Source organism: Teleopsis dalmanni, chromosome 2, assembly GCF_002237135.1.
Source record: "Teleopsis dalmanni isolate 2A chromosome 2, ASM223713v2, whole genome shotgun sequence".
Lineage (NCBI taxonomy): Eukaryota > Metazoa > Arthropoda > Insecta > Diptera > Diopsidae > Teleopsis > Teleopsis dalmanni.
In genome coordinates, this window is record NC_051847.1 from 11,354,246 (window position 1) to 11,380,697 (window position 26,452).

Consider the following 26,452-nt stretch of genomic DNA (forward strand, 5'->3'; position numbering starts at 1 on the left):
TTTTGATATGATGACGTGTTTATTTAATTTATAAGAAAATATAATATCTATGTATCTATTGAGTTCATTAACTTTTTTCCAAATAATTTATCAAGTTGTCAAAATGATTTTTTCGTAGTACATGCCCTCGTCAGAGATTTGAAATGCTCGCTCGCAATACGTGCCACAACAATTGCAGGCTTTGGCAAATATTAAACAATCAATTCATATCTTGACATTTTGACATATTAGTAATTTTAATACATATTGTAGGGTTTAACTAATTGTTTTTGTCAAAATTTATATTTTGAATATTAACTTTATTATTGTTATTTTACATTAATAGAACACACTACATATATGGGAGAGTGTTGAAAATATGGTACAATATTAGTAAACTGTCCAAGTAAGCATTTCCCATATCAAATAAAAGAAACGTATGGTCCATTAGGAATTGGAATACTCATAAAAATATCAAGATTTTGACCACAAATCTTAATATTTGATGACAAATTATCATCAAAAATTAAGTAATCATTCAATAAATTAACTATATGAAGTTGACGACATGAGATGAGGTGTTGGTTGTTTCATCATGTTTTGGAGCTGCTATGCAGACATTCAATTAAACTCTTATATTAAGCTCTAATGATTTAATTACACCTATTTATATTAAGTTTAATATATTGCTGGTATCAACTAATATAATTCTAAATAAATTTAATTTATATTTCACTAACATAGATTTTAATGAAACTAGAGGTAGTACGAGTAGTGAACTACAACAACAAAAACTCATTTTTATATTATTTTAATTAATTGAATACTTTGCTGGCCATACAGCTGTTTCGAGTATTACCAAATACCCATTATCAGTGGCCTTGGAATTATTTCTTGTATTTAATTATTCGTAAATAATTTTTTTTTTTGAGACTGCAAGTACTAGGATTCGAACTTGTGCCCCGCCAAATTTGAAGCTCAGAGTTAACGTTTATTAGTTAACTGACCCAAAGCCGTACTTGACTTTTATATTCGCACATATTTCTGGATTTTTGAGAATTTACTGTAAAAGTTTTATTAACAAATTCACTTGCTCTATTTTTATTAGAATTAATATATTTGTGTACTTTATTTTTATTATATTTTATTGAATTTAATTAAAAGTTTACTTTTGTACATGAAATAAATTTCTTGTTATAGGACATTATTAAACAGTACAGACATATTTTTAAGATTATAGTGTTTTAATACTCGTATGTATTCAATAGGTTTTTAATCAATTAAGAATGTTTTGAGAAGAACATCTTTGAGATTAAAAGCAATTTTATAGCCACTTCGTAGCTTATAATAATTTTATATATTATGTATTATTTACTAATTTCTATAATCTTCATATTGCTTAGTCACAACATTTATGTATAGTATATATACTTACTATATAGCCATGTGTAATACTTAGTATTACTAACACGTTCCTTCAACAAGGTGGATTCTTGACCACTTCGTTGTATCTGCATTTCTCTGTATTCAAACCTCATTTCCGTTTTTTTTTTAGTTTTGCCTTTAAAAAATCATTTGCAGCTATTTGAGCAAATATGAAATTTAATAAAAAACCATTAATAACAATTTAATTAATTACTTTTCATTCTTTATTTGTTCGCTTAAAAAGTCTTACTAAGTCACATATGGACATAGTATTTTTCTGTTAATAATTAATTAGGCATTAAACCAAACATGCGCGCTTGAATATTCAGACAGAAAAAAACTCAATTATAATTCGTTTTTAATAATTAAAAATATGAAAATATGAAAATATGCCGTTTTTTAACCTAATTATATATAATTGAAAACGTGTGTCATACACGTGAAAAAATTATTCAAATAACCCAGAAACGAAAATAAAAATTTTGTTGTGATGAGTCAAAAATCTGGGTTAAGGTTTCTGAAATGCAATGTCAATGTAAATGTAAGAGTAAACAAAATACGAAACTTTAATTATATATTCACATTGAATATTCATAACATATCTATATCTATTTCTCTATGGATTGTGAACAATGTAACTAAATTGATGTATTTTCTTTTCTTTATCTTAATCGTATTATTATATATTCATCGAAGTAAATTTTTTAAGTTCATTTCTAATATTTTTAATTTTGCTATGCCTTAGGACACACTCACAACTCCTCTATTAATTTATGATTAATGATATTTGGGATAGGTTGTAGAGATTGCTTAAGCAGTATCGCATGTAGTCAATTTTCAATTGTACTTATGCGAAATAAATAATACTTAACTGCAAAAAATATAATTTCATTTTCGTGTACTTTATTTTCAATATAATATTACTTTAATTCAGTCTATTAAGCGACTGTGATTGAGATCTCTATATTAATTTACTCTTATCGCTATCCTCAAATATGAATGTTGTTTCTTTGTTTAGGATGAGTTTCCGCATGTTTTATCAAAAAATTATATAGATTGATAAGCTTGAGTTCTATACAATCATCAAAAACTAAATAATAGATTTTATAGTTTAACCAATACCGTGAATGTTTGTATCCTTGCGTCCTTACATTTCAACATATTCACATTCATATATAATAAAGAAAGGAAGACTTAATACTTAATTTCCTCTTCTAATGTCCTTGACTTTTACTACACAAAAAGAACCTCTCTACAAAACTGCTATCTGCAAATTTTTCCATTTTCCATTTTTTTTCAGAGATGTAAAATATACTAATTTTAACATCACCCTTATTGTTAGAAATATGAGGACATTTCGATTTTTAATGAACTTTATTTCTAATGATCTATAATCTGCATTTACTCTTCTATATACTACATATTTGTAGATTTCAAAAACAAACTAAAGACATTTCGTTTTTAAAACAAAAATATAAATATGATATTCGACGAACTAATAATGCTAACGCCGTGTACCGGAGGTTCAGAAACGTTGGAATACGTTAAATCGATATAGCAAATTTGATTTGTAGTGTAAAAGTGCAGTGTTGTAGCTTTGGCTACAACATGGCTTAAATTTTTGAAAAAAAATTGTTTATATACATATGATAGCCAACTTGAATGCTTCTTTTAATAATAGCAAGATGCCTTCAAAAATTTGCTCCAATGGACTCTCCAAACTCTGTGCAACCCTACGTGTATACTAACTTTTAAAAATTTATTATATTTGAGACATTAGATATCGTATACCAATTGTAAGAATTTATTTTATTAATTTTAATATTTTAACAGGTGTAAGTATTCTTTCAAAGAATCCAAAATTATTATTCAAAGAATTAAAAAATCCGAGAAATTTACCAATTATTCAATATTTGATCAAGTGTTTTCTTTTCCATTGTTTTTCGGATGTGTTCAAGTATTGCCCAATCTTGTACACCGTACACTCGAAATAGTCAATTAAGTGCTTTAGGCAATGCTTGTTATATGAACTGAATTAACTGATAAAGTATTTCAAAATAAAATAAAATGAAACACTTTGACGTACATTTAAGCACACAAATAATTCTGAACAAAATTTTTATCAATTCGAACGAAACATTGCCTTATTTGGACATGAATTGGGTTAACGCTTCGTTAATAGCGATTTTTCGGGTTTTTTTTCAATGGACGGAAGAATTTATCAAATATCGGAAACGTAACAAATGAAACACTTAATGGGTCGAACCCCGTAAATTGCGTGTTAAAAGTGTAAATATAGTAAAAAGTGCAAAATGCCAGTGAAATAAAAATAAAAAGTAAATTTGTGGTGTGCAAGGTCGTATCTTATCTGAAATTACGTGGATGGACAATTTATATGCATTGAAGTATTGAGTATCTTTTTTATGTGTTCACATGTGTTTAAGCCATGTGAACTTATTAAAATCTGAAAAAGCGGTCAAGCACTTAAAAACTTTCAGTTAAAATACTAATTATCTATGCGAAATAAAACTTATTTTACTGAGCTTTTCTTCAATATCTTTTTTGTCAATTTGAATTTGCTAAAATGCACACAAATTTAAAAAGTTTTTTAACTGTTTTTGTATTAGATTGGCTTAAATATTTTCTGCCGCATTTTGGAATAAACATATTTAAAAATTTTTTTCTTCATTTGTATATCCTTTAGGTCACAAATCCTTTGTACAAAGCGGCTTTGGTGTTGATTGTTTGGAAATTATTATTTTGCTTTACGATGGCAACATCGAAATTGTCCTTGTGCGGTAGTACTAGTAAACTAGCCTTCTTAGGGCAAGTACTCTATTAGAAAGTCACTAGTTAGAGGTTCGCATAAATATAAAAATTAATTTGGTAATTAATTTTAAATCCACTTATAATAATAATAAAAAAGACACCAAAAATAATTTGCCTTCATCAGACGTTATGTGTTCTTCTCGCTATGTAATTTAATTATAAAAATAGTATTTAAAATGAAAATTTTACTTTAAAAAGAATTTACTATTTTCTGATTTATAAACATACATTAGAACTAAAATATTCTCTTTGAATATAATAAGGTCACTAACAATACAAACATTACACTTAATGCCAACTACAATTTCGAAAGCTCTCTATATCCATAAAATAAAAATTCGTACAAATTGAGATTCTAGAATAATAAAAACTAGCACGCTCACTGATCCAATTTTAGATCTAGATTACTATTAACACTAAATCACCAACCAAACAATCTAGTATAACCAGGAAAACCATTATGTAATCTTAATAGGCTGCGCACATCAACTGCAAGAAGATAAAGTCGAGCCCAATAGAAGATCTAAAGTGTCTTATTATTTACATCCGGCTATAAAACACTCCATGCTCAACTAAAAAGTCAAGATAATCAATCTGCATTATATCTTTAACTGTTTCTTTGTTTTGTATTTATATTCTTGGATTGCATATACCTATATGATAGACTCAGTTTTATTAAATCACTGAGTAAAAGAAACTATATGATTTTGCCTTACATATGTCTAACCCACAGCCATTAAAATATTAGGGATTGCTTTTTTATTATGGTTGATATATAATATTTTTCTTCTCTGAGAGATTACACAACATAAAATATTCAAGTACCTATTCCAATTAATCAAACAAATAATCGCAAAAGATTTGTGTAATATTTTCTCTTCCATTCTTTCTTTCGGAACTAGGAGTGAGTCAGGATTTTCTTCACAGTAACTTCAGAATATTATCGTTCTTAAGACCGTTTTATTGCCTCTAGTCATAGATTCCAAGCTTTACCCATTGTCCCAAATCTGAAAAATCGTATACCTATATGCATTAAAGTTTATTATAATATAACCTTTTTTATGAGTACTTTAAATTAAATTTAGAAAATATGTAGCAGAGTATGCAAGCTCTAATACTATTTTAAGTTATTAATATATATCATACAATATTAAATACATACACAATTTTTTTTTAAAATTGACATATGTATTTCAAAATATTTTATTCATTGCGTAATTTATTTATTAATTTTCATATAACACATTTAAAGTTTCAGGCTTCACCGCTTTTGCGGATTTCAAAATTGCGGCATTAACATCTTTGCCAATTTAAACTTTCTATCATGTTTAAATTATCTAATTTTACTCTACCACAACTTTTTAATATTTTAGATTTACAAAAACGGCGTCGTTTTCATCCTTTACGAAATTTGCGGCGTATTTTTAGACGACGTACCATCACTAATCCAACAGATACACCAACCAGCTTATCAGTGCCACAACAGCCTACAAGTAGTACCAGTGAAAAGAATTTACGTAGTGCTACACTTTCTTCGATATCTTCTGTTGTTTCGGCTTCATCACCATCGTCGCCATTAACACACCAACAAATACAGGAATCATATTCATCACAATCATTGCCTAAATCAAAATCGTACGGCATTGCGAGTAGTATAGGAGCAGCCGTATTAGGTAGAGATGCTGCATCTAAAAAACAAAAGACAAAACAGCAACAACAACTTCAACAACAGCAGTTACAACAATTAAGAGACCAAACGTCGGCTGGTACGACAATAATAAACGATAACGATATGTACACAACAACAACTTCAAGTACATCTTCCTATCATCATAGTCATCACACACAGAATTATGCAAAGCATACATATGTGGGGCCAGGTAATACTCCACAACGACAATCTATAGGCGTTGCAGTATTGCCAACTGCAATGAATCGTAGTTTTTTCAGTGAGCGACAGAAACTACGTAGCGTTGGTGACTCATCGCAGGACCTTGATAGCAGTGGTAATGGTAGTGGTAGTAACATTGATAGCAACAATGCAGGACGTACAAATGATAATAACAGTGGCGGAGAAATGTCCGACAGTCAGAGAAGCTTGAGTGAAGGACGCTTAGTTGACAGGTCAGTTTACAATTAAAGTATTATTAAATTATTATACTTATGATATATTTAAAGTAAATTTATTTATGTCAGATATAAACGAGGGAATTATAAAGAGGTTTAACTAATAGTAATGTTAAAAAGAAGTGAGAAGTAAATTAGAAATACACAGTCAAACTTCCATAACTCGAAATACCATTTTGCAAAGAAATTTTTCGACTAATGGAGACTTCGAGCTAAAGAATTTTTTTGTAATTGTATGTACTTCGCTCTCTAAATCCTGTTGCATTCTATTTAGTTCGAGTTATAGAAAATTCGAGTTATAGAAGTTGGAGTTATTGTACAACTTCATATTAATGATAAAACTACATTTTATATAAATTTGATATCTCTAATTTGTATATAACTCTATATAGTAGCAAAAAATTAACTTAATACTTTTTTTTTCAGTGATTATAATACACAAGATCAACTTTCACAATCGCATGATAGCGTTTTTTCCGAATCTGCGACTGCTAGCAGCCTCTCTTCAGTTCTTAAGGTAAGTTGCAATTATTATAAAGATAATCCTTTTACAATACGTTTATAACCTAATTCTACCATTTCTTGTTCTGACGTCAAGAAATGAACCAGCTAACATTAGCAAAAATACTAAATTAATTAATTTAAATCCGTTTAACAAACTCATCGAGGTCTTCTCATGAGTCATCATAGTGTAAAAATTGTTGGCTATAAAAACCAAACAACCATTTCGATTGAAATTTGCTGATTTAACTTATTTAAAACAAGAGACTACAGTGTCAGCTATCAATTTTATTCACATATTCGTATTTTTTATTAAATTACTGAAAGTATTGCTCACCAAACTTCTCTGTCCATTGTTGATGCAATCAATTTAAATTGATTTTAATCAAATTCAATTTGTGTGTCCTCCTAATAAAAGCAGCTGGAAAGGTTATTTGGACATATTGTAAGAGCATGGAAATATGTACTCACAAACCAGTACCGAGTATTTATTAGTCAAAGGGACAAAGAATTATGGAGCGCTCTGTAAGCGATTAAGTCGCATGTTATTAATTGAACAATGGGTGGTAATAGCACTCTGAAGCTTTTGTGCCATTACGACTACTGGCTCCGGGTAATTGCGATTGTAATATTGAGTAATTGAGTTTCAATTGCTTTCTTTGTACTGCATGAGTATTTGAAGTTGATATTTACAAATAAAAGCAAGTATTTTTAATAAACTTAAATGTTGATATGTGAATCATAATTGAATTCATATTTTCATTAACTAAATGCCGTCGTCGTAAATTAATATTTTTGTAATGAAATTGTAGTTAAAAAGCTTTCCATAATTCCGCGATATAGTACGAGTGTCTCCAATGACATACATTGACATTTTAAGTTAGAATTTTTAATTTTTGCGCTTTCACTGAAAAATGCTTACTCGTTCCATAAACGCTAAATGATTTTTTCACTGGCGATACATATATTTTTATAACATTTTTTTATTTTAATTTTTGAAATGTTAACAACTTTTTGCATAAATAATTTATTTCAATGTTACATATTTCTATTTTGTCATTCTGACATTTGCAAATTTAACCTTTCCAATTACTTCTCCACAGAAATTTTTATGTAAATTTCTACTATTTCCATAATATTTCTGTTTAGAATCCAAAACAATATATTTCAGTTTAATAAATAAAAACAGCTCTCGCTATACAGAAACAAATTTTAATTTTAAACAAATTATTAAAATTTTTGTATATACTCGTATCAACACCTTTACTTTCTGCAACAATTTTAGCCTTGCAATTTATTTCTTTTATTTACAGAAAAAAAATTTTAATTGTATAAACATAAAAACAAATTTTTTTATAACGAAAAATTTTTTTTCTGATGTACACAATGTCATTAAATGTATATATTATATATATAATTTCATCAACAAAATGTAGCAAAATCAACAACTGCACATTATAGAAATTGATCAGATAAATAGCATAGCCTAATCGAAGCCGAACACCAATGTGCTATCTTTTTTAAATCTTCGAATGCGTGCAATCTTCATATCTCTTCTTTTAGAAGGAAAGAGATAACTTCTCCATACAGTAAACACTAATTTGGCACAACGAAACTTACGGTATAGGTTAGCGTACTCAACAGTAAGTTATTATGTTATGAATCAGTCCAAACTGCAGTTTCACCCTTTTTGTGTATGGTTTACGCTTTGGTTCGCATCGTACATTTGTCTGTCATCTCCAAAAGAAAAAATTTCTTCATATAGCAAGTACAGTCCTAATTCAAGTAAGGCTAGAGTATAATCGCGTGCTCTCTAAACATTTACTTGTTACGATTTGGGTCATTTATACCTTACAGGGCAACAAAACAGCTCATTTGCGTTACTTGGACGGCGTTACTTCCATTACTTGAAAACTCTGCCGGCACTGAAACTAACCAATAATTTCTTATGTGTGTCCAAAATGTACTTTTACATGGCACATACTAAGCTAAGTTCAATCTCCACTAAAGAGATAAAGAGATAAATACTGCAAAGAGTATTTAAGCTTCATCAAGTCCAAAGATTTCGTAGCCACTTTCTTTACTGCCTTCATATCGTTAGTTACCTGGTCGTTCCACCAAAGATGCGGACTTCACCTACCACATTTACGACCAGCGAGTACCGAAGCAAATACCTTTCTAGCCAAAGCATTTTCTTTCATTCGCATAGCGAAACCACTAAATTTTTATGCTCTTAACTATTTAAATTATTTTGCATAGATGGTTCATCGTTCCATCTAATTCTATACTTATTGTCACCTTGTAAAGTACCATAGATCTTCTAAAGCATTTTTCTCTCAATTCCTTTTAATACCTTCTCAGTACTGTTGAAAATTTTCCTAGCTTCTGTCCTTCACAGTAGAAAAGGCATGATAAAAGACTATATATGAACTATATATATTAAAATACGTGTGTATATTACGCTCTTTACAATTTTTTCATTTTCCTTTGAAACAAAACTTTATAAAAATCTACAATATTCTAAATGTGGGCCATTTATTTTGAAATTAAAGTAAATCAATTTTTGATTTTGTAAACTCAATAAATCTTTCAAAATTAAATTGAAATGCGACAAGAAAAGCACTTCAATCCTAAATCAATGCACCAATTCCCAGATTTGTAAACAAATCCGCCAAGAAACATGCAAAGAAGCATTCTATAACCAATTTTCAGAATTTATATTGAAAAATAAAAATGAATGAATGAATGAAGAAACTCTTCTAAATCACTCAATTTAACAACAAATTGATTGATTGATTTTTGCTTAATGCCACAAGCTGCAACGTATCGACTTAACAGTGCACCAGACGCATACAGTGCATGGCACGGTACGGAAAAACAAGAAAATGAATTCGAGTATTACAGACGAAAGAGTTGAAATTAGAAAAGCCGTAGAAAATGACTGAATAGAAAAAAGAAATTGAAGAAAATGCATTACATACTCAGCACAAAGCAAGGGGAACCAGAATTTTTGTACCGACGACTGCAACCAATAGCCACAACAACAAAACCGCAGACTCAAAGTCTTGCATGGTTTACTGGCCACATACTTTGTGGTGCTCATGGTTGAAGACTACAAAGGCTTCCTTCTTCTTGCTGCCGGAGCCACTTTTATAACAAGTGGCTTTCAAAGAAAACTAAAAGCATTACCAAGAGGGGGGCTACAGAAAAGCTGATGTTGTATTGTGGCAGCTTCTTAAGATTCCAGCCTGTTTAACATACAAGCATAGCAAATCATACTTTTTAATACGAGGTGCACAGAACAATAACAACATTTAGACTAAGAAGAAACTGAACAGTAACAACAACAACAACAACAACAACCACTATTGCACTATTTAGTATGTATTTTTATGGCTATTGAACTCCACTTTAGACTTCTGGTATATCAGTTTAAATCGAGACTTTTGCACGCGTGTATCTATCTGGACGGTGTTCATTTCCTTGTGTCAAGTGTTTAATTAAAAAAAAAACTAATTAGATTTATTTGATAAATAAAGTTGTTGTTTTTGTTGATTAAAAAGTTTTACCAGTGCTTTAAAGTGAACAAATAAAAATATATTTTTTTTTATTTTTCAATTAATACTTATTCTATGATTATCACCTAATTTTTTTACATTTACACATGTCTATAAAAGCCTATAGACATTGTAACCTATTTTTGCGTAATAGAAATCGTAAAGTGCTCTTATTCTGCTAAGACGTAATTCCACTAATACCATTGAATTTATGACTGTTTTAAAAACTGTCATAAGTCTGTTATATACCAGCGATTGGTTTCTAGAAATAAATCTGTAGATAAGATTCAATTTCGCTTTGAGTCTCCCAATCCGATACAATATTGTTCGTAGAATTCTTTAAATAATTGTCAAGAAAATGTCATATATCATTATCAGATATGATTGGATTATTCGAATTTGTATTGAAGTATATGATCGATAATAAATAGGTGTGTGATCAACTCAAGAGTCTGTTTGTTAAGTTAAAAATTTTCTGTTTCTCTTGGTCCTAAAAATACTTCTGACCTTACTGTTGTAGGGTTTAAAATAACTAATGTGAAGCATAACCCAACAACAACAAGTAAAAGCAATAGTCAAGCTAATCAACCAATGTTTTAGATTCGTTAAATTATTTAGTATTTAATATTTTTTCGAAATATCTCAGCAACATGTACTATTATAATTAAGTTATACATTAATAATGTCATGCATTAAATATCAATTATGAAGTAATCTTTTTCACTGCACTAATAACATCAGTCAGTGTTCAGCTCAAAGAAATGCGTATATTTAAATTAATAAGAGTTAAACTGCCAGCTAACTACACGGAAATATGACAAAAGTGTATGAATGCGTAAACATTTAACTTCCTAATTGATACAGAGTTATATTAAATACTTCTTTAAATGGAATGTGCCATTTTCAATGTATATCTTTATAGTAAACTTATAAATTATATTAAAGATAATTATATATATTATATGATTATATTATTTATTATATAAAAAAATAATCAATAGGTTGATATATTAATTAAAAACATTACAATTTTCAACTGCAATTTACTGGAATCTGTTTATCAAGAATAATGCCTAAGCATGATCTAATATGTTAGTCTATATCTTTCTCTATTCCTTTCTCTTTAACTCTCTCACATTTTATCTATCTCTATCCCTTCTTTCTCTCCTCATTTCCCTTTCTATCTCTCGCGATTTTTGTCTGTCTTTTTCTTTTTCTTTTTTTCTCTTGCTTATCTCTCTCTTGTTCTTTTTTTCTCTTACTCTCTCACTCTCATTCTTTATTTGACTGACGCCATCTTATATCACCACTTCGTCGTAGCTGTTATGTTCTTTTTATATCCTTGGATTTGTATTTTGTTCTCACTAACTCACTTCTCTTATTCTCAATCCTTTGTTAAGGAGTTATCGACTTTTTTTATTACCCTCTTGTTTTTTTTTCTATGTCAGTTTCTCCTATCATATTTTTGTTTATAGCTTAATTGTTTTTTGTATCCTTATTCTTCTTACTGTTATTACATATATTGTTATTATTATTACTTTCATTTGCTTTATTCATGTCATATAAGTAAAGTCGTTATTAATAATTAAAATTAAAACATTTAGTTGTATTGTTACGCTTTAACTAAAAATATTCTAAATTGATACCTAAGGGATGATACATAATTAATCAAAAAGATTATAAGAGAAACTCTAAATTCCGGAATAAGTATGTCTGCAGAATAAAGAAGATTAAAAGGAGAGTAGCTCTATTAATACAAGGCTCAAATAAGTTTTCTATTTATCGGAACAGTCTGTCATTGATACGGTGGGTAGTTACAACACTCCCATAACCATATAGACGTACATATATATACGAGTACATTTTGAACATTTTCGTACCAATAATATTAGCAGCATTCTCTGTGCTTAAACCACAAACTTTTAAAATGCAATCTCATTACAATCCAAATTAAATATCTTATAAGATTTTTACTCATTTCAAGTTATAGAACTCGAACTGGTTATTAGTTTTTATCCACAAGAATAAAAATATCGCGTGTTTTAAAAATAGAAAAAGTATACGATGACCTCAATCTAATAGAATGTACCACTGCATATATATGTTCGTGTAGAAAGCAACTGTAACTAGACTAGTTTCTTGGGAATTAAATCAATCTCTTTTTGTGTTTTTTTCTAAATTAATTTTTAATTCATTATCCGTTGTTTTTTCTCTTTGCCAATAGTAAAGATACACAGCCAGCAAGTAGTTTCGTTTTAGATACTATTTTTATTGCAATGACAAGTGCAAGCGAAAAGTCTATGAGCTTCGAATGAAAATGTCCTGAGCTGATGTGCAATTAAGCTAATACGAGTTAATAATAGCCAAGTGCGTGTAAACTTAAGTTTATCTACGAGAAAATTGTCCAAAGCAGGAAATTAATTAATTTTTATTATATTGCAAACACAGATTCATAATCATTCATAATTCAGACGAAGGAAAACAAAAACAGCACATTAAAGAAAATATATGCTTGTATACCAAAGTGATGAATTATTGGAGCAGGTCCATAAAACTTAAAAAAATAGGAAAAATATATATTAAATTAAAGAAACGAAGTGAATGGGTTTTCATTGTATATACCCATATGTACTCGTATATATGCATATACATAAGAGGCAAAATAATTAATCCACGCGCAAAGATTGAAAGCAAACCTTGTAGTACAGACGATTATGAATTCGTATGATTGACTGAACGCTAGTAGAGGCAATTTATTAATTAATTAATAACAAGCTGCTTATTAGTTATTATTTTGAAAAAGTACTTTAAAATATTGTCTGAACAAAGATATTGTCTAGGAGTTAAATAAAATTTTGAAACAAAAATTAGTTATGCTTTTAACTCTTAGAAATATTATTTTTGCAATACTTCAACTACTCGTACAATTAACTCAATATAATATAATGCCTTAAATACTAATTCTCTGAAAAAAGTCATGATATCGGCAGCTGCTATAAATTGTTACTCTAATATATCACACATCACAAACGTTTCCCATTAAATAAATTTAAGTTGCGTTCCGACAATAAAATATTTTCCTCATTCACCAAACTAACAATCAAGGGGATTGTATCTCATTTAAGTTAGACTTAGCTAATCGAGACTATTGTATTCGTATAATTTCGGTTTGTGGCACAAGTGTCTGGTGGTATTGTTGGATGTAACATGTCAACCTTATCTAGCAATGATTTATGTTGAAGACGATTTAAAGCTGCCATGAAAACAGGCTTAGCGTTTAAGTTTCGAGACTAGTCATTGCCATGAAGACTTCATAAATATTTACAGCAAATGCAGGCGAGCAAACTAATGCGAAATATGCACCGACAATTGTTGTTGTTAAATATTTTCTGTTAACACACTTTTGCTAAAACAAGTTGTTGCAGTTCACCAAAAGCCGACTTTAGATGGTGTAAGCAAACGAAACATATATCCGTACTTATGAGCGCAGTGGAGCTGCAGAGCTACCAAATATATTCATATATTTACACAAATCGTGCTTTAGGTGTTGCAATTATTTGGCCCAAAAATTATAAACGATTTCAAACATAAGCCGAGGCTACTGAATAAATCATTTGGCACATGATTAACACAGAAGAACGTGAAGGTGCACAAAAAATATCATAGATTTTCAATTCACTGCAATTCGGCCTACACTGAAAAAAAATTTGTTGAAGCAATGAAACCAGTTAAGGGGAATAATTATTTAAAATTTAATTTTAGTTTTAAATAAATTTTACCTTTAAATAAATTGAAATGTCACTTTAAATCTGTAGGTTTTTAAACTAGTCAAATTGTTGTATTGAAAAAAACAAAACTTATGACTTTATATTGTTTTTCTTATCTTCAATCTATACACAATAGATTTTCGTATGAGAGAAACGCATATTAAGTTTACTAAATTATCCCAATTAATACTTTTAACACAACCCTGCGTTTTAATTGCAATAAATCTAGTATTATAATTTGGCTCAAACAGCATTACATTTCATTTATTAAAATCTAAATATGTTAGATTTAATAACACCCATTATAATACAAACTTTGACTTCAATATTTTAAATTATATGAAATTTTATATATACACATGATGGAATCATTGATTTAGTATGTTACCCATAAACGTTACTAACTTCACAGAGCGACATCTGTTCTATACATCAATAACTGAACTTTGATAATAATTCAATATTTCATCTTTCAATAAATCGTGGTCAAAATTTTATTTCAATCTGTTAATTCAATCTGAGTTTGCAACCATTTGTAGTTGACGAGTTAGTGTATTGTTTAACATTAAGAAAAAAAAACAGTGAAAGAATCGTATGTGAAAGATATATAGGGTATAGAGGTGATGTGAATATATACCGAAATTATAAATGTAAATCTATCTTTCAATACTTTCCAAGTAGAGCTTTTTTTGAAGACTGTATCAACATTAGAAATCATTGCAAAAATATAGCTAAAGGTTGTACACGAATGATAGAAGGATTTTTGGTACATGGGTTTGAGGATTACATTAGATATACTGAATAATATTCTATGTGAAGTTTCGGATTTCATAAAACTATATACAACAATGCGACTTTGTCAGTACCTTTGATAGGCTATTTTTTTCTGTGTAGTTTTGTAATTGAACAATGTGTTAGTTGAGTAAGCAACGTATCCTTTTTCTTCGTTAAATACAGTTAATTATCATGCAAAACTATTGTAGTTTGTCTGTAGCAGACTACATATTTCAACTTTAAAATTCATGCCCACCAACTCTACATTTTTCGACATTTGTTGATTTATATCGCTCTCAGAACTTTTGGTACCCAACATCTTTTATAGTGTATTTGCGACTATTTATCTAACTTTCATGTTTAGGTTGCACAGTAGGTGTTTTGCATCTATCAAAATACAAAGGAGGTTAATTTTGAACATTTTGACATTATTATTCATAGACTTGCTTGCATATAAAATTTTATTTATTAATTTTAATAGACCTTGCAAAAATTCGATGTGACACTAATTAGCGTGCTTTTCTTCACATTTATCATGCAATATAATTTAACATTTGATAGCGTTTTAAGTCTATTAATGCCTGTCATTTGACGGTTGCAATTAAGCAAAATGCATTCATAATTGTTTTCTTTGGAAAAAATGTGTGGAACTGGCTATAAGAGGCTATAACAGGTAACAGGTTTCATTTCAGATGATATAATATTTATCGTTTATCTGTCAAAGTCAAATATTATTAAAACTGTGACGACATAAAAACAACGAAAAATGTGTTTTTAAAACGTGTTATTCCTCTATTTGCTGTCTTCAATTTGAATTTGGATCTTGAAATTTGTTTCCTTCAACACATAAAATTGTTTGATTAATGCTCAAGTGATAGAAATGTGAACTGGATGTTAACGATAGCAACTGTTCCTGCCACTGTTATTTACAAAGTGGGAGTTGCTGCCATTAAACTAATTGAAATTATAGTCAGTCGTGTGCTGTGATTGTTATCTATGTATGTTTCTTTAAGCCGTTCAACGATTACAATAACTTATATAGGTGCTTATGCGTACATTAGATTTTGTTTGGTAAATACTGCAATTATGAAAAAGAAATACTTTCAAAAATTCATGAAGTATGCAAAGTATATACCTTGAATAATCACCACAATAATTTCAAGCTACGATTTTCATCGTTTAGAGGATGTAGTCATCATTATTTCATAACGGAATTCCGTGGATTATAATTTATAAACCCAATACAATTTACCGGCACAACACACCATCAGATTCGCGCGCATAGTATTCCCCATGTACAACAATTCTTTAGAGTTGTGTTGCCTTAAAAAAAGAATACGATGTGGTTATCATACATACTTAGTCAAGTCACGATTAAGTCAAGGTTAAATATAAAAATCTATTGTTTTTTTTTTAACTGATCCTTTTCAAATGTTAAAAATAAAATTATTTGGTTAATTATAGAAATAAAGCATTTCATTATTTATTATATATTTTGTTTGTTCCCTGCTGATGACTATCTTAGATAGTCGGAATATTAGAGAACTATTTTATTAAAAGAATACTTAAAGAATTTTTGTTTTGTATTTCAATCAACTAAGCAATTAGTAGCCCGATACTTAAGTAATAGACTATTTTGGATATGAAAATAAATAATATTCAAAGTATTTGATGTGATATAATAGCAATTGTCTGAAATGACCTTCTTCTACCTATTTCAATATAGGGTTAGAAAAACTCTAAATTTTTCAAACAATCCTTTTTGTTACGATAATTATTTTTTTGCGGATATGGACATATTCACCTTATTCATTTTGTGTCGTGTTGGTACAACAGCTGAGTATACTTGACAAATTTAGATTGTTTTGTTACCTGTTTCAACAATTAATCCTTTGCTTTAAATATAACCTTTATAGCACTGGTTTTAATATATTTCGAATATTTCGATTAACGACAAATAATCTAAATTTTTTTTTCCATTTCTGCCTGAAAGTAAGTATAGTTCTATTTATTCAACATACATACCACTTCTCAAAAGATGTGATTCTATTGTATATTAGTTATAACAACCTTTACTAACGATAAACATTAATTTACTTAAAGTGATAATACATTATAAAGTACTTCCTCATATCTTTTGGGTGTATGCTTTTTCTAGAAGTTTTTTCAAAAAAATCATTTTAATTTGTTGTTCTATTAATTTGATACACTTAATATAATCTGTGCTTTCGTTTCTGTTTATAAAATAGTTTGGTCATCTATATTGAGATATTCTCTACTATGTATTGATCTTCTCTACTTACAACCACAGGTGAATCTTTTATATTTGATTCGATTTCCTAAGTCACTGTTCTTGATGTTACTACTATATGATAGCTAAGGTTCCGTAGCAATCCGCTTTACCAAATATTCCGAAACAGTCTTAATAATTTTTTATTGTGTTTTGGATGTATCAACAAAAACTTTCTTTATCAAAAAAAAACTACCTATGTCCCGGAATCGCATGGAAATAGTATAGTATTTATAATATACAAGTGAAGCCAGAATTTACGCAAAAGAAACAAAAACTATCTTTATATATTCAAGCGAAACGCACTGTGAAAATTATATGTTGATACACATATTACTATATTCATACTTATGATAGGATAATATGAAGATGACCGAAGCAATGTTTATCCCAAACCAAAATGAACCAAATGGTCAACCAAAGGAAAAGGTTGACCAGAAATCAGAAGATTTAAAAAAAAGAATACTGAACCCCAAGACTGATATGAATAGCCGAATTAGAGCAAAATAGATACAAGTGAAAAGTTGGAACGCAAAAATTATATAAATAGAGGGGATAGAGCATAATTCAAGAGTTAGGAATTAGTTGTGAAAACCCAAAATTTTGGTTTATAAACATTAAATTAAATTATAGTATACTACAAGTTTAATTAAATTATAGTACAAGTTAGAAATGAAAGCTGCAAAATAAACACAACCTTGTAGTGATAGTTATTCTAATGACCTCGCAAGTGATGAGGATAATCTTGTTTAAAGTTCAACTTCTTTCCATTTTTTTCAAAATTCTATCTGATATTTGTACTTTTTTATATGTGTTTTCTAATGCTAATAGATAACAAGACGTATCTGTAACTACTCATAAAATATCAAATGAACTTACATATCAGATAAATAATAATGAACATAATCAGTCTTTTTACGAAGAAAAAGAAAATATTGCAATCATTTTAGTAAATCCTTCTATTACTTTTTTTTATATGAAGAGAAAGAAACTGCTGTTTACTTTCATATCTCTTAAAATACATTTTTACCAATCAATTATAGTAATTGATTTAGTTATTAAAAAAAGAAAAGAAAAATACAATTTCATTAACTAATAACAATAATGTGGATAGTATTTCCCATACTTCAAATCGTACAACTGGCTAGAACACCCAAAAATCAAGACACTGATTTAAGCCTATCCATTTCTAAATGATTGAATGAACAAAAAACGAGTGGAGAATACTAACTCGTAAAAATGTTTATTTTAGTATTTTATTCTGACTTCAATCCTTTTTTAAGTATACTTCACATTCTGGTTTATTTTTATTAACACTTTTTTAATGAGTTTTGTTTTGATATCTTAATTTTCAAGTTCATCGCACTTAAAAAGTTCATCAAATTATTTCCCTTTAATAAATTTCTTCATTTAATGGAAGTCTATTGTAAGCCTGTGAATCGTATTCACATTGTGGAAAGGTCTTTGACCCAAATTAGGACATATGTATCGCTTGCTAACGAAGAGAGTAAACTAAAAATTTAATTTTCATTTCATGTATTGCTTGTCCTAACATCTTTTAAGCTAAAAAGACAAAAAAGCACGCACCAACTGCCAAAATCAGGCAGGGTATATAGAGAAAACGTACACCCAAATCCCATCAAGGAACAAATGCAACAAATTTGTCACAACCGAAATATAAACAGAAAATTCTGAAATGACATTAATTGCATGCTGCATACAGTAAGTAAGCCTTTGGAAATACTAAGTAGGAAAAATACCATATGTTGCCATATGACCAAAATCATTGCACATACGAGTGGAGTGTGTATTGAGATACAGCTATTTCACAGATACAAATACTATGTGCATTCGTGCTGCTTAAGGCTTTGCCCAAAATAGAAAATTCTTTTTGTTTAGAAACGCATTTTGTATACAAAAGTCGTGTGCTGCATAAGATCTGGATGTTCTCTTATTGCAGCCGATGAACTGAAATTTTGACAGGCAGGCAATAGACTTAGACACAACATGGGTCACCTTGCCACAGGCTAAAGCCTACAATAGGTAGTTACATTACATCATAAACACAGAAACAAAATATTACTAGTTCATGTTTAGTTTACCTAAAGGTGTTCTTCCTTCCTTCTTTTTTTTTGTCAGTTTTAATTGTTCACTTTTTTAATTTTGTTTTATTTGACAAAGAACAGATTTTGTATCTTATTTTTGTTTTCTGTACGAGGTTCGTAGCTAAATTTTTCTATCTTTGTTGTCAATTACTTTATCCACAGTAGCATAACTGAAATGTGGGACTTGACTGCATTTTACCCTAGAACAGCTCTTCAGTCGCCTATTGCACATTGTCGCGTACACTTCAAACCGTCCGCAAAAATGAAGTTCATTTAGTGAAGTAGTGTTGTGTCGTATCTCTATCATTAGTGAGTTCTTGCAGCATCAATTGAGTAATATCGGCTTCCATATATTGATTGTTGTAAATTGCTTCAATTAAGTTATTTGTGAACTATAAAAACAATGGTTGCCGGAACAGCAACTTCAATTAAATTGCCTAATAATAATTTAAAATTGTCATTTACGGTAAGAAGCAGCACTCTTATAACTTATAACTCTTATAAGATACATCTGTGTATTATTGAGCTTATTAAACTGACAATATTTTATGGATATTTCCTTACGGAAATCATAAAGTAAAATTTGTAATTGATCATTTTTGTATGGAAACGTTGTGAAGTGGGGGGAAAAAATGTTTGAATCTTACATATAAATTTTTTAAATTTATATAAATACAAATTATGTAAATCTTAATACTTAAGAAATCCTTCGTTCCTTCATATCAAAACTATGAGAGAGCGATCTACAAATTATTTAACTTTATATATTTATTTATTATAACTTGCATCTATTGCAAATAAATTCACATTCACAAATAATTATGCATGTTGTACTCCATAGTGGATATATCAATATCCTATTGATACTTTTAGCAAATAATGTTTGTTATTGAGAAATAGTACATATGTATTCTCAGGTCCCTTCAATACATATATTTACGTGTAGTTTTTGATCGTACAATATATCTTCAAACCCGCAGTACATCCAGAACTGTCACAAAAATATTTAAATGTATAATATTAATAATGTTCTGTTTCTTTAATTTTTCATTGCTGTAATGCACCGGTAGTAAACTATATTCTTGAGTTTTCAGAGTTTTATTAATAAATCTATTATTAATTAAAATTACTTAAATTACAATCCCTTTACAATTCGCTTTAGATTTTTTATTCTCAAAAATTTCATTTTTTGATTATCAAAATCCAATATCTTTATTTCTTTGTAAAAACCTATATTTCTGTTTAATATGTATATTGTAATATACTCAATTTTTGTAGTATTATCACATTTATCTTGTGTATTGTTATAATACAATAATGTATTATCAACTGTTTTACAAATATGTACGTAACTGCTTACCACCTATACAACCTAAAAAAATTATTCCTAGTTATTCGCTCTTATGTTTTATTATAACAATAAGATAATCTATTCACATTTTTTTTACCTGTCGAATCGTATAAGATTCAAATTTTAAAACCTTGGAGAAAAAAGTATGGATTGCAAACTATGAAAACATTTTTAAAGTAGGTAGATTTTATCCAATCTTCACCCGAAAAGAAGCTTATACTAAAAATAAACAGCGTTTTAAAAACGATGTAAAATTTTGACAATTTTTGTTATCTCAATTGTTATCTCTAAAAAAAAAAACACATTACAACTCTTCTGAGTTCAATCAAACTGCTAACTACAACCAGCAAAATCCCTGATCGTTGCAATCGGAACGTCGGATATGTATCCAATCTTCATCGGCGCATTTATTTTGCGCTGCAGCCAGTTAGCTTTCTTACAAAATTAGGTGGAAAAAAAATACAATACCAGACCCAGATCCAATCACATCTGAAATGAGCCTTAAATCCGTTATGATAGAACATATCTGTGCTCTTTCACTCTAGAATTATCCTTTATTATTTCTCCGCATTACAAAAGTGTATTCATTTCATTAAAAATCCAATTTTTAATCAACAAAAAATTACAAATAAACTTAAACATTCATAAAATTTAAATTCATAAAAAATGTTTGTTTAGAGTTTTTTCAGCGACATTATTTATTCAAAATGAAAATGATTGATTTTAAACAAAAAGTAAAAATAAATTCATCGAGCAGTGATAATCGGAATGGACGCAGTTGCTTTAGAGCACGGTTCGTCTTTCGTTGGAAAACATGGGTATATCCAAATAATTAATTCTAATCGCGTACTAGTTACATTGTAAATATATGTATTCTGCAATTCTTTACTTAATACGAATTATCCAATAATTTCTTTATCAATGGTTTGTCTTTATTTAATTTTTATTAAATTTAATTTTTCTGTTTCCAGGCTGAACTCGCAGATGTTTTACGTAAACGTCGCAATCGTCCAGATGCTTCTGATGAAGATTTGGGTTTGCCACGCAGTCCTGCATCACCACAAAGACGAGCAGAGCAACAACGGAAATCAAGCGCCACTGTACAATACACAACCACGCCCGCTAATGTTAGCAACAATAGTGAATTATGCTCGTTAAGTTTATTGAGCATGACTAGCACAGATTGTGATGATTTTTCAAATGCAACATCGACCAATATTTCGAATTCATCAGTTCAGAGCATATATCGCCACGGACGAACAGATTTATTACGACGCTCAACCAGTGATAGCTTTGGCATTACTAATGATGAAGTCGATCTGTTTGACTCCAATTGGCAAAGATTATCACATGCAGCTGCAAAGCATAAAATGGCTGTTAGACCAACAAAAAAGAAGGGACCCAGTCGACATCACAGACGTACTCTAGAGGTAACTTACTAACTTGATTATTTTTTGTCATTATGTTCTTTATGATCATTACTTCTTCAATGCTAGACTTCCATACCTGAAGCCATTGAGGAGACACCCAAAACATACAACAAGCGTAACTTGGACTGTGTTGGTACGTATTTTATATTAATAAATTACAACAAATAATTTAATGATGGTTTATAATGCAGATGATGCCAAAGCTAAAACACGTTCTCTCCCACCTGGCGTAAATACAAAATTGTTAGACCAACACGCCGAAGAAACTAAATACACTGCCAATACCATTTCAGCAAGCACAGCGATTACTGCACAATCGAGTGGCAGTTTAGTAAGAAACTCTAAATCCGAGAAGATACAAGAGGTCAACACTAGTGCTACATCTACAACAAATACTGCAACCAGTTCAACTATGTTTGGCCTACGTGCACTTACTGCAAAAGCAAACTCACTTTTTGATACCAAGGAAATCGTTGCGCCAACGCACAACGATAATATTGTAAAGAAACAAGAAACCGAACATATGGCAACCCTTGAAACTGCAGAAAGTGGTTTTCTTCGTCGTTTAATGCAACGAAACTCGAAACGTTCAATTTCAAAAATGCAATCAGCAGATGAAGTTTTGGATTCAAATGAAAGTATACCGAAGAAATTGCAAATTTCTATATCTAATATAGACACAACAGAAAGACTAAGTTCTGGGAATGGTAGCGCTATGAAGAAATCTCGTAGTGCCACTAATTACGTACAGAATGTGGAAGAAACGCGTAAAGAAATTAAACGAGAAATTGTTTATGAAGGTGCTAATGGATTAAATGCTATGATGAATTCGTTTCCACCAAATCAATTAACATTAGGCAATAGCACAGCAGCAAGGGAAACACCTATTAATCAAGCACATAAACCAAAATCTGGTCCTGCCGCTCGTCAAAGATATTTGCCACAAGACATAGAAGGTGAAAAAACTCTAGAAAGAAAAACAGCGGAGACTAAAGCAGACAACCTGGCAGCAACAGCTGCTGCAACTACAAGTAATCCTTTATCTGTTCCAACCACTTCTGACACTTTTCAATCTACATCGATTATACGCGAAATAAGAGCTTCACAATTGATTGGCAGCAATGAGTCATCCCCAAAAAAGTTGGAGCATTATGAAAAGAAACCTAAAATTGTTGGTCTTAGTGCATTTCAACAAAAAATCTCGCGCTCCAATGATGCTGTTGCGCGTGCTTCCACGAATTCGTTAGAAAGTGTATCTGGTGGTGAAATAAATTATCGGGACTTTGAACAGAAACAACGCAAACTTGTAGAAAAATCGCGAAGTTTCCGTACCTATAATGAAAATCGGGAGACAACAACATCGTCAAATATGCCGAGCTTACCGGACTTATCTTTGAACTTGAATTTATCTGTACCCACCTACAATGAGTTTATAATGAAAGAAAAGGCTTACCATGGCACGCCATCTCCTCCAGATAAGAGCGTATCTCTGGGCTTTGAAATAAATGATAATAATTTAATCAAACCGAACACAATACGTACAAATTCTGCCCATAATGTGTCGCTCGGACATACCAAAAGTGTTGTTGTGCCTTCAGCAGCCGGACTTCTCGCACCAAACGCTGGATTGCCGCAAATATCACCCACAAATAGTTGCAACATGAACATTAACGAAATAGAACAAAATATTGATATGATAGTGACATCACCATTCGTCAGCGTGCTGCGGAAATCGGCTGTGTACAACGATAACCCCTTAGAATCGCTAATAAACTCAGAGCAAGTTATTGCTGCACAATCTTACACTAAGGTTCCGTCACCGCAGAAGACACGTCCAAAGGTTTTGGAATTAAAAGGTTGCACCGCAGACGTGGAAGAAAAAATGACACCAACCACTGCAGCAGTGCCTTTGCGTGAAAAAATCATTATTAGTAATAATGCTACTACTGTCACTAGTGATAAAGCTACTACCAAAGAAATATTGGAGCGCAAGTCCGCACCAGTAACAACGGGCAACAAAACTCCAGTTAATATTAAGTCGATTAAGCGCAATATGAGCTTAACAGATACTGCTGCTGATGATATTGGCACACACATACCGGAATTTATGAAAATTCAATTAAATCGAGTGGATCCTGCGCGTATGGCTAAAACAAATATTGTTTTAGCTAAAAACATTAAAGAAACTTCTCCCAGTAAAGACATAGTTTCATCGAAATCGTCAAGTATGGATGATTTGAGCACAAGACGCGATAGCAATGAAAGTGTAGAAATAAATAAACGTACGTCTAAAACGCCAACAAGTGATACATCTACCGGATTTACAGGTATTACTGAGGCAGTTAATCGTCAAGCTCACTCAAATATTTCTAATAGTAATCAGGGCTTTATCGTCAATTCAAATAGTCCTCCTCACAGTAATGACACTTTTACTAAGATAGCGGTTACAGACAAGCAAAGCAATACCAATAAAAGCTGCAATGAAGCCGTTAAGCAAAGTACGGCTATTAGTCCAACTACAGTAACAACACCCACTGCATTTAACCACACTAATATGACCAAACAACGTAATAACGTTATTAACAATTCCACGTCAAATGGGGCGAGTAACAATGGCAGCTTAGATTCTAAACGATCTGCAATAACAAATTCTACTAAAGCAACAAGTGTTGACAACTCAATCAATCAAAATAATTTCAAAATATACTCCAATGGCAATAGTGACCTACCGCCAAAGAGTCCAGTTAAGAAAACGTATACACCACAGATTAGCAGTGCAGGTTTGCCTTCTGAAGAACATCTAATACCAAGTCTTACAACAGAAGATGGTGCCAATAGAGGTTACCAAACTTTAACTGATATGAGAATTTCTCTGCAGCACCGGAAACGTCTCTTTCTACAAGAAGAACAGGCACAAACAGTACGAAAAATCGAAGAAATCCGTAATGAACGTAAGAAATCAATTAACGATGAAGTTGTGTTTCGTAAATCAATAACTAAATCGGAAGAGCGACCTGAGAATATTGTTAGCAGTCCAACCAAATCTGAACCGAATCTGGAACAAACAGTGATGTTGCGCAAAAAATCATTTGGTGCAACTAGTAATAGTAGCATACCAATAAGCCAATTTAATAACAATAGCAGCGGTAATAGCAAAGAAGATGGCACTCCCGAGCTTATTAAAGTATTTGCTCGACGTTCTCTTAAAGTTAAGGATGAAGATATTAGCGCTTTAGCAGAAAAAATAATGCAAAATAATGGCAATGCTGTTGCATCTACCAAAATTATCAATAACAACACCACAAATGGCAATAGTACACAGGTGAACAATTTAAATTCAAACGGTAATACTTTGAAGAAACTACAACAACACTCTTCACAGCTTGTTACTCAACAACAGAACGTAGACAGCGATAAAGAGAATCATTCTGCCAGCGAAGAAAAGCTGGACAAATTATCAAAACCTGAAGTAAATGTGGAACGAGAAACCCTTACCAGCTCCAGTAAAACAGTGACAACCTCAAATGCGCATGCCAACAACAGCAATCGCAATTCTGTAGCCGATTTTCGCAACGGCGGCCCTCTTAATAAAAATGGATTGACCGTTCACAATAACAACAATAATAACAATGGAAATACCACTACCAGCGCTGGACCAACAAACAAAAGTGCCCTGCCTGTAGCGCGTAGTTTTCGTGCCATCTCTAGTAATATGAGCGTAACTAGCATTGGTAACAATAATAATAGTGTCAATACCACCAGTAAAGGAACGCTTGAGCGAAAATCTATGAATTACTTGAAACCTGCAGAAACCCATAATATCAGTACATCGACCAGTGTCGGTGGCAGTAAGGCGATTGAGCGTTCAGCAACTGTTAGCGAATTTAAAGGCATACATCAGCGCCGCGCTGAATGGGAACAAAGAGCTAAAGAGGCTTTTAAATGAATCTTCTACAATTCAATAGGATTTAAGGCAGGAGAGAGAATGAGATAGACAGACAACTTAAAACAAAATTTGTGTGTGATAAAGTATTGTGCAGGTGCGCACCTTCAACTAAACTTTGCAGTCAATAGGAATGCGCGGTTAATAGGATCGAAGAGTAGAGGAAAGTGGCTGGAGAATATCTGATATTGAAGAGTAAAAACATTGTAATTACAATTTTGAACTAAAAAATCTATTTTAACTCGGACCACAGAAAAAAAATTTAATTCTAATTTAAGTTTTGCTTTTATGAAAATTACTTGTGTACCATTCTAACTAGTATAAAATTTAAAAAATAATTATTAATATCACTAATTTAGCATAAATTTATTAAC

General features: G+C 30.5%; 1 protein-coding gene across 4 annotated transcripts in view; it reads left to right on the top strand.

Annotated features, from left to right (window-relative positions):
* Positions 1-26,452, top strand: part of LOC119682759 (putative uncharacterized protein DDB_G0277255) — a 53,170-nt gene extending 26,718 nt beyond the window's left edge. For 2 of the 4 annotated variants that reach the window (XM_038096263.1, XM_038096262.1), the window contains exons 2-6: positions 5,607-6,357; positions 6,787-6,877; positions 21,677-22,135; positions 22,202-22,268; positions 22,327-26,451. In XM_038096263.1, the coding sequence (XP_037952191.1) occupies positions 6,026-6,357; positions 6,787-6,877; positions 21,677-22,135; positions 22,202-22,268; positions 22,327-26,081 (4,704 nt within the window). In that variant the 5' untranslated portion in view covers positions 5,607-6,025 and the 3' untranslated portion in view covers positions 26,082-26,451. Of the gene's footprint in view, positions 1-5,430; positions 5,448-5,606; positions 6,358-6,786; positions 6,878-21,676; positions 22,136-22,201; positions 22,269-22,326 lie in introns of those variants that run through there. The other 2 variants (XM_038096264.1, XM_038096261.1) reach the window with 2 other exon arrangements.